A 10,052-nucleotide genomic window follows, 5' to 3' on the forward strand; every position below is an offset into this window, starting at 1 on the left:
TTATTATTATTATTGGACGGAGGGTGAAGAATAAGCGGGTTCTTTCTGGTTAAATAAATAATTTTCAAATGAAAATATATACTCTCCTTTTCCATAGTTTTTCTACTATTCGGATTGACAGTATACTACAATTTCGTTTTGAATGCTCGAACTTTTAATTCCAGAGCGGTATGCAGCTTTTTCCCCCATGGTTGTCGTAAAAGTTGGCGTACTTTTATTTCTAATGTGCGCAACTCTCTACGAAAAAGAACCAACGCAACTTTTTATTTTAACCAACGGTTTTCTTAATTTTATTAACGATTTTTCTTTCTGTGTACCCAAAAGAAACTATTATAGAGAGCCTGGAAGGGACTTTTGGATTGAGGGGGGGAGTTATTGGGGTTTGGTATTGTTTAGAAAACGACTTAATTTAAAATCCCTCTTATTTAGTACATCCGAGGTTCTTTGACATTGCACAATGCTCCGAAAACAAATTGCCCGAATTCCTTAAAAATAGCAAATCCTCGACAATAACATTTTCCCGGAAATAACATTTCCCCAAAAATGACTTTAACGAAAATTATATTTCCCAAAAATGATACTTCCGAAAATGACATATGCCTGAATGAAGCAGGCCATTAACATAATACTATTCGGCCTAAGGTCATTCGACATGAAGGACATTTGGGATAATTAAGAACAGCACAGAAAAATCTTGCATAGAAAGCAAGCATTTGCTGGGTATAAAACAATAATAATTGTTACCCTTCATCGGAATAATGGTATGCCCAGTGAAAAGCAATGATTAATGGGTTTTCTTCTGAATGGTGGATGTGATTGCTTCTTTAAAAGTAGGCTCTTGTCCGGGTTAAGGCAATGGTGGATGTGATCCCTTCTCTAAAAATATGTTCTATGTATGTTATATGTTGGATGTTCTTCCTTCTTTAAAAAAAAGACGTTTACCCGGAATCCCACGATCCCTTCTTTAAAATCAGTCATTGTTTCCAAAATCCTTCTTTTAATCAAATGATAAAGTATGAATAAGTAAACACAATTACCCTGTTGTCCAATTGGTTTTATCTTTTTCCTATTGTAAAAGAAAACTGCAAACCAAATTGGCAATTCCGAGCAAGGCCGGGTACATAAAGCTAGTATATTAATATAATATATAATAATAATATATAATTATTAGTTCATAAGGGTTATGAGTGTTTCCACATATATGATATGCGAATTCACATAGCCGTTATGTGGGAAATGCTATAGCCAAAATTTATGTGTGCCACACACAATGAATATGAATGAATTTTTGTCAGTGTTATAGGGTATCTGTTCCTATATCAATAACAATAAGGCAATGCGCATATGAAATGCATTGATTTCTCACCCAATAATCAAGAAACATGAGAATAATTATGGTCGGCTCACGTAATGTTTAATTGAAAACAATTTGGTAACTTCAAAAATGGAATTTTTATCACATTATAGAAGTCGGCTGAGAGCCGATGCCCACGTAGCGGTTTTTAAAGTAATCATGAAGTTCGGAGACGAGCCAGCCTCGGGCTGCAAGTTTCTTAAATAAAGACAAAAAAACAAAAAAAAGTAATCATGAAGGCTGATTTTTACGACACCCCAAGCTACACCCGATTTCGTCGGTAGTAAAAGCAGTTGGTTTCGTTGACACCCGATAAAAACAGTTGATTTAAGGCCTAAACGCAATTTAGCGGAACGGCGACGGAAACGGAAAATTTGACAGAAAATATATGGGCTAACTGTCAAATCTGCCGCCTCCGTCGCCGTTCTGCCGTATTGCGTGGGGGCCTTCAGGCTCTGTCTCCAATAAGACTTCGATGAAAAATGATTCGATATCTGTCAAAAGTAATCTTGCTCTGCGAGCAGGGTTATTCGATAATTATTGAAATGTCACTTTTACGTTTAATTTGAGTTTAATTCTCCAAATGAGACAGAGATGGTGTACCATCTGTCAAATGTTTTATCGGGATTGTTTACAACCACTGAACAGCCCGCGCAAACTCAAAGCTGTCACTTCCAGAACATCTACTCGGTTCAGCTCGCGCGACGATACACAGAGAACAGACATGGAGGCTCGAACAAAATTTCTTACAAACATGTGTAAACAAACACACCGAAACGCAACGCCATCGACTCACAATCTCATTTTGACAACACGATGGCGCTGGTATGCTCTTGCATGCATAACGACACTAGCGCACAGTGGCATTTTTTGATGACGCTAGCGCTGATTATGCAGGGGATAACGGCGACATTCCAAAGTTATTTCAAAATGAACAGTAAAAAGTTATCACAACATGGCGAGTTAGTACACTACTAAAAATCCACACATATTTATTGGCAAAAATCCATAGATTTAACTTATGATGCATATCAGCGCACACATAACCATTCTTCACACGAACTACTAATAAAATATATATCCAAATAAATTTTATGTGTGGTCTCGAATTAGCAATAAGGCATTTTATGAGACGTTTCGCGGTGGCCCGATTATTTATTTCTAATGTTTTGTTTTGGTATGATACTGCGTGAACATTCCGTTAGGTCCGAACACAAAATAATGTTTGTAACGTTTTACTTTTTATTCGTGTTTTCTTCAGCATTTCATGCTTAGAATGCAATAGCACAGACAAACAGACATAACACTCGTCAAATTGCCATCGTTCAATGATTTACTGGTCGATTCAAATAATCATTAGTTGGCCAATCGCTCACTCGTGGCTCGCGCATCGGATTTGCTTGAGTTTGACGTTTGCTCACTACCGCCATCTGGTTCGTGATTTGCCCAACTAACTGAAATCATCAGATGTCGTTAGTGTTCGAATGACGATGAATTTGATGAGTGAATGTTCAATGTGTTATGTCTGTTTGTCTGTGGCAATAGTATGAATAATCTATCAACACGTTTGGAGAATCACATGAAAAACTTTGTTCTAAAACCCGGGTAGACGAAAAGTAAAACAGGCAAAATTGATGATGGGACCCATCGGAATGTTCAGCGCGAAATTACAAAACAAACGGGCTCCCACTAATTGTCAAAGTAGATGCCTTATTATTTAATTTATGTGTGGTTCTATATCGATTATATTAGGGTGGAGCCACAGACAAACAGACGTAACTCTTCATACAAACTGTTCAAAAAAATATCGTCATCCGCTTTTCAGAAAACACTACTGCCATCTGTTATCAGAATCGCGAGACACAGAGTCGGCCATGATTATTTCCCATTTATCGTTTGCTCCTAACGCATACATCTATATCAATCATCATCATCATCGTCATCAACACAGAAAACATTCAGCAGCATATACACTAATCAAATGTCAAAGCGATTGAACACTAGCGCCTCTCTTGGCACAATCGCGTATCACAGATGTATTTCAAATCAACCGTTGAACACGTGAACGATGTTGAAATGGGAAGTGTTACGTCTGTTTGTCTGTGGTGGAGCTATTGCAAAAAATTATAACGGCGACACATATATCTTATATAGATATTTTTGGCAGTGTACTGACCTGGGACGGGACTTGCAAAGAGGAAAGGAAGAGGAACTTCAGCTGCTGCCAGTCAACTGCTGTCACGAACTGTCAGATGCATCCAGCAGCTATTTTGTGAAAGTTTTGGTATCACGTAAAAAGTATTCCACATCATTTTTGTTTTACGAAGACTTTTTCACTTTAAGTATTTCAAATCATCCGTTTAGCTCAGGCTATAGACATCCCTATCTAACTCCCTTAACCCAAAAATAGCCACCATGTCCCGGGCACAGTGTGCAGATAGACCGCTGTCAGTTGCATGAGATGTCAACAATCGTCAACAACACCAATGATTGTAGCTTGATAATTAAAAATATCCACAACAATAAAAGAGCAGGATTTATTTTTAAATTCAGCTCAAGCTTTTCACGGTGAAATAAAAGACAAATTGTTGTTCTCCATGTAAGTAAAATCAAAATTGATCATGTAGATAAGTTTTGAATCAATTAAACTCATTAGTCATAATTAATGAATATTCCCGATTAAAGTTGCATATTGAAGAAAGCTTAATTTGGATGTTTTATGATGTTAAGCTTTTTTAGATTTGACGTACGTTGCTCGGCGTTGGTGTTGGTGTTGGCTACGCTAAACATGAGCTCTTAGCATAGGCCTGGTTTAGCTTATTAATAATCAGTTATAAACGTGTGTTTTGTACCCGGTATAAAAAAAGAAGCAGCGTCTTTGCAGGTCTCGTCTCAGGTAGTGACGACACATGTTTACATTCATTCTAAATGTTTACATACGTGCTGAGCCTGCTTTGTTTTTTTGTATACCGTGCACTGACAAAAATCCAATCATATCCATTATGTGTGGCACACATAAATTTTGACTATAGCATTTCCCACATAACGCCTTTGTGAATTCGCATATCATGTATGTGGAAACACACATAACCCTTATTAACTAATAACCTTTATGTGGATTCTCCTACAGCGGCTGGTTATTAACGCACACATAAAATTTATTTGTAAATTTCTTTCGATTTTCGCCAATCCACACCGAAAAAATTCTTTATATTGAATATATTTGTCGCACACATAAATTTTTGCAATTTGGCGACCCAAATATATGCAATTTGTACCCACACATAAATTCAATAACTGCATATTAGAGACCACACATACATTTTATTTGATTATAGATTATATTTGTACTTCGCGTGGAGAGTGGTTATGTGTACACTAATTAGAATCATGATTTAAATTAATGGATTTTTGCCAATAAAAATGTGTGGAATTTTTGTAGTGCAGCTTTCCACGCTCGGTAATGGCCAGGCTATAGACATCCCTATCTAACTCCCTTAGCCTAAAAATAGCCACCATGTCCCGGGCACAGTGTGCAGATAGACCGCTGTCAGTTGCATGAGATGTCAACAATCGTCAACAACACCAATGTTTGAGGCTTGATAATTACAAATATCCACAACAATAAAAGAGCAGGATTTATTTTTAAATTCTGCTCAAGCTTTTCACAAATTGTTGTTCTCCATGTAAGTAAAATCAAAATTGATCATTTAGATAAGTTTTGAATCAATTAAACTCATTAGTCATATTTAATTAATATTCCCGATTAAAATTGAATATTGAAGAAAGCTGAATTTGGATGTTTTATGATGTTAAGCTTTTTTAGATTTGACGTACGTTGCTCGGCGTTGGTGTTGGTGTTGGCTATGCTAAACATGAGCTCTTAGCATAGGGCTGGTAATGGCGGCTAGTCGGTATGTAAAAATCAATCGGTCACTGTACTTTTTGACACTAGCTGGAGGAAAACTCACTGGCGAAAAGGCCTTTTTTCTCTTCCCCTCACCAGGGAACGCCAGTGAGCTTTCCTCCAGCTAGTGTCAAACAGTACAGTGACCGATTGATTTTTACCGAAGACGGCTAATAACAAGACACACAGCTCCCTCTCTTTTTCAGTCTACACATTCGAAGCTGAAGATGAAGTGTTTGTGTGTATGAATTTGTTTCGACAGCGCGAGAACTAGAGAGCTTGCTAAAGGCTAATCATCTTTCTCTTTCCAGCAGCATAAGATTTGTTTTCATCGGAATACGTTTCCTGCTTGAAATTGAAACACAATCAGACGACAACTAGCACTACTATTAGTGAAAATAAACAGCACGTTCGGATTCCTAGCTGATCTGCTGCCAGTGGATAATAAACTCAAATAAGACATTTTTTAATGAATTAATTTGAGTACTGCAATCAACAGAACAACATGAAAGCTACACTACACTGCCAAAAATATCTATTTAAGATATCCAGCTTTTCGCGCACCGTAATGGCGGCTCTGTGGGTTTAAAAGTGTATCCGTCCCTGTACTTCTTTGACATCTGACTTGGGTTTGACATTTCGAAAACCCGCTCCCCTCATCCTGGAACAGGAGGAAAACGGAATGTCAAACCCAAGCCAAATGTCAAAGAAGTACAGGGACGGATACACTTTTAAACCCACAGAGCCGCCATTACCGTGCGCGAAAAGCTGGATATGTGTCGCCGTTATAGATTTTTGCAATAGCGTCACCCTAATATAATCGATATAGAACCACACATAAATTAAATAATTGCTAATTCGAGACCACACATAAAGTTTATTTGGACATATATTTTATTAGTAGTTCGCGTGGAGAATGGTTATGTGTGCGCTGATATACATCATAAGTTAAATCTATGGATTTTTGCCAATAAATATGTGTGGATTTTTAGTAGTGTACCGCTTTTTTTTCGCCGTGTACCATAGTCGATGGTCTGTGTACGTTCCGTATCGCAACTTTAAACTGTGTTTTTCGTGTTGAACCGATTCGATTTTATTATTTTTCCTGTTTCGATTATAACTAATTACTGTGAAATCGTGCGTGGATGTTAAGTGTATATTAAATAAGTGTATAATAAACTATTGTGAAAACGATTAGTCGATCACGGTGTTGTGTTTACATCTTTCGCTTCACTGTTCCCTTGCTGCACTTTTTTTTCGGCGACCGTACTTTCAAACTGTCCGTGCTTAGAGCATTTCCACCGTTGATTCATAAAGCAGAATAACACCAAACTAACTATGGAATCCGCCTGTGATCATTGCGCCAAGCCCGTTAAAACGATGAAGAATACATCTCTTGCATGGCATTCTGCGATAGAATGATCCATTTGAGGTGCTCTAGCATTAAATTAACGAAGACCTTCATAAATGTTATCAACTCGTATTCCAATTTGTTCTGGATGTGCGACGCTTGCGCGAAACTCATGAAATGTGCACGGTTCAAGTCTACTGTTTCTTCGCTCAGTAACACGATCGAGGCAATTACCGAGAGACATGAGATCGCCCATGCTGAACTCAAAGCGGAAATCGTAAAGCAGGAAATCAGATCGCTCAGTTGTCGAAAGGCATCGCTCTTACTACTCCGAGTCGGTCCAGTCCGAGAACTCTCTTACGCCAACCACCTTTAAAACGACGTCGCGATGATAGCTTGCTCATCAGCAAATCTCTCGTTAGCGGTACTAGAGCAAGTGTTTGCTCTGTTTCTGCTGAGGTTCTTACTGTCCCTGAATCCGTCGAGCAGTTCTGGTTGTATCTCTCAAGAATACATCCTAGTGTGCAATGCGAGTCCATCCTGGTGAAAGAATGTGTCCAGTGCGAAGATCCCGTTAAGGTTATTCCGCTAGTGAAGAAAGGTGCCGATACCAGCAGAATGAGCTTCGTTTCGTTCAAGATCGGATTGGCCGTAAGACTAAAGGAAGTCGCACTCCGCCCAGACACCTGGCCGACAGGAATACTTTTCCGAGAGTTTGAGGACCTCTCAAAAAACCTATGGATGCCCCGTGTGAACACGCCGTCTGTCGTCATATCTCCAGACCCGAACGCCTCCCAGTTTCTGACTCCCACTTCCGGACAGGATCCGGCATGTTGATTGAAAACCACTGCGAAACCGCCCAACGTCCTTCCGTACGATGCCAAATCACCTCTCCTGAAGACTCCGCATCACCCAGACGCACAATAGAAAGCTTGTTGGAAGCCCCTGATCGCCCCAATCCAGTCCCGCTCTCTGCTGCCTCCGATCATCATAGCCGTCTGGGTCCTGAGATTGGTGGTAGAAAAGGGGGCTTCCACCATGCTTGCACAGGCAAGTATTCTTCTGATTGTAGTTCTTCTCTTTCCTCCACCCAGGACCCAGGACCTCCACCTTCGTTGCCTCATGCTGCTCAAAATTCCAGCACCTCACCCGGTGGTGATTTCCATCGAGATTCGCATTCCTCTCTGCTGGTCCACAACGCAAGTCAACAAGCTTCCATTGGATCTCCAGGACGCCCCATGAAAAGCATTTTGGGAGAATTTCCCGGTTGCTCTAGTTCAGTCGCGCCTGTTGCAGCCAACGTTCTTCGAAGTCGTCCTGGCCCTGAACTTAGATGTGGATCAGGAGCTCCCAACCTGCTATTGCAGGCAAGTACTCTTACATCCCTGAACCTTCACCGCCTGATGCCGTTCAAACTTCTAGAGCCCCGTTTGTGGATTCCAACCTCGTTTGCGTTGACGAAGTGCTGATATATTATCAGAACGCCGGTGGGATGAACTGTGATGTCGAACAATATCTTCTTGCCACGTCCGATGATTGCTACGATGTGATTGTGTTGGCTGAAACCTGGCTCGACTCCCGTACCCTATCTAGTCAGGTCTTTGGGCCTGAATACGAAGTTTTTCGCTGCGACCGTGGCCCCATGAACAGTCGCAAATCAACTGGAGGAGGCGTCCTAATCGCAGTGAATAAAAAACGGAAAGCAAGAGTTATTTACAACGACTTATGGGGATGTGTCGAGCAAGTATGGGTGCGCCTCCAGCTTTCCCATCGTTCGGTGTTCCTGTGTGCACTATACATACCTCCTGATCGTGTTCGCGATGATACACTGATCGAAGCTCACACACAATCAGTCTTGTCAGTGATAGAAATGACTAATGCTTCGGACGAAATCATCATTATCGGTGATTTCAATCTGCCAGGAATTTCGTGGAGTTCCTCTTGCAACGGGTTCCTCCACATAGATATGGAACGATCTTCATTACACAGTCACGCCTCCAAACTCCTCGATTACTACAGCACAGCCACGTTACGTCAAATCAATCACGTTACCAACGAAAATAATCGCAGCTTGGATCTGTGTTTTGTTAGCGCTCAGGACGCTGCTCCGCTAATTTTGCATGCTCCATCACCGTTAGTTAAAGTAGTTAACCATCATCCTTCGTTGATACTCAAGCTGAACAACACGCGAGCCAATGTTGTTGCATCGATCGAGCCCATAATCTACAATTTCCATAACGCCGATCATCATAGCATTGCTGAGTTCTTTGCTACATTGGACTGGGTTGACATTCTTGGCGGTTGTGATGCAGAGAATGCGGCATTGACTTTATCGCATATTATTGGACACGTGATTGAAAGACATGTTCCTAAGAAAATCGTCGCTCCTTATAGTTGTCCTTGGCAGACCCGTCAGCTTCGTAGAATGAAAACTGCTAAAAGAGCTGCTCTCAAGCGCTATTCCAAACACGGTTCCTTATCGTTGCGTGAGCACTACAAAAAATTAAACTCTGCGTACAAGATTGTTAGCCGACTCTGTTTCTCAATATCAGCAAAATATACAGCAAAACTTGAGGACCAGGCCTAAAACGTTCTGGAAGTACATAAATGAACAAAGGAAACAAGCTGGGCTCCCTACAACAATGACTCTGGACGAGGAAGTGGCCTCTACACCCCAATCCATCTGTCAGCTATTTGCCGACAAGTTTGTGAGCACCTATTGTAACGAAGTCATCTCTGATGTCACAATCGCTGAGGCTGCTAACAACGTTCCTGCAGTCTGGATCACTTGGGCCACGTTTTTCGTAGATGTAGAAATGATCCGTAGAGCTAACTCGCAGTTAAAATCATCCATGAGTCCAGGTCCGGATGGCATTCCGTCTGCGTTCTTGAAAAGGCACATCGAACTTCTGCTCGCTCCCTTTCAATTGATTTTCAACAAATCGCTATCCAGTGGACTTTTTCCGTCCGTGTGGAAAACCGCTACAATGTTTCCCGTGTACAAGAAGGGTGATCGAAAAGATGTCAACAATTATCGCGGCATCTCATCCTTGTGCGCTGCATCCAAATTATTCGAGCTAGTTATAACAGAACCACTCATATCTCACTGTAAGCAACATCTGAGTGCCGATCAACATGGGTTCATCTCAGGCAGATCTACGACCACTAATCTTTTGTGCCTAACTTCGAGCATTACCGACAGCTTTGTGCAGAAAGCACAAACGGACGTTGTATATACGGACCTATCTGCAGCTTTCGATAAAATTAACCACGCTATCACGGTTGCAAAATTGGAAAGATTTGGCATTGCTGGTTATCTTTTGCGCTGGTTCCATTCATATCTCACCGGACGGAGACTGTCTGTTACGGTAGGCAATTCTCAGTCCACTGAATTTTTGGCAACCTCAGGCATTCCTCAGGAAGCCATCTTGGCCCTTTGA

The 10,052-nt window shown here is 40.8% G+C and overlaps 1 protein-coding gene across 1 annotated transcript; it reads left to right on the top strand.

Annotated features, from left to right (window-relative positions):
• Positions 1-7,725: 7,725 nt before the first annotated feature.
• LOC134209350 (uncharacterized) lies at positions 7,726-10,052 on the top strand. Its single transcript, XM_062685339.1, has 2 exons — positions 7,726-9,083; positions 9,475-10,052. Exons 1-2 carry the CDS (start codon positions 7,946-7,948, stop codon positions 10,050-10,052), a joined length of 1,716 nt encoding a protein of 571 aa, XP_062541323.1. The 5' UTR covers positions 7,726-7,945.

Source organism: Armigeres subalbatus, chromosome 2, assembly GCF_024139115.2.
Source record: "Armigeres subalbatus isolate Guangzhou_Male chromosome 2, GZ_Asu_2, whole genome shotgun sequence".
In the NCBI taxonomy this organism is placed as follows: domain Eukaryota; kingdom Metazoa; phylum Arthropoda; class Insecta; order Diptera; family Culicidae; genus Armigeres; species Armigeres subalbatus.

Excerpts from the sequence above, each read along its gene's own strand:
- LOC134209350 (XM_062685339.1), top strand. The coding sequence starts at position 7,946 with ATGTGGATCAGGAGCTCCCAACCTGCTATTGCAGGCAAGTACTCTTAC. Across the intron at positions 9,084-9,474 it reads CAAGCGCTATTCCAAACACG|GTCCGGATGGCATTCCGTCT; the intron begins GTTCCTTATCGT and ends CCATGAGTCCAG.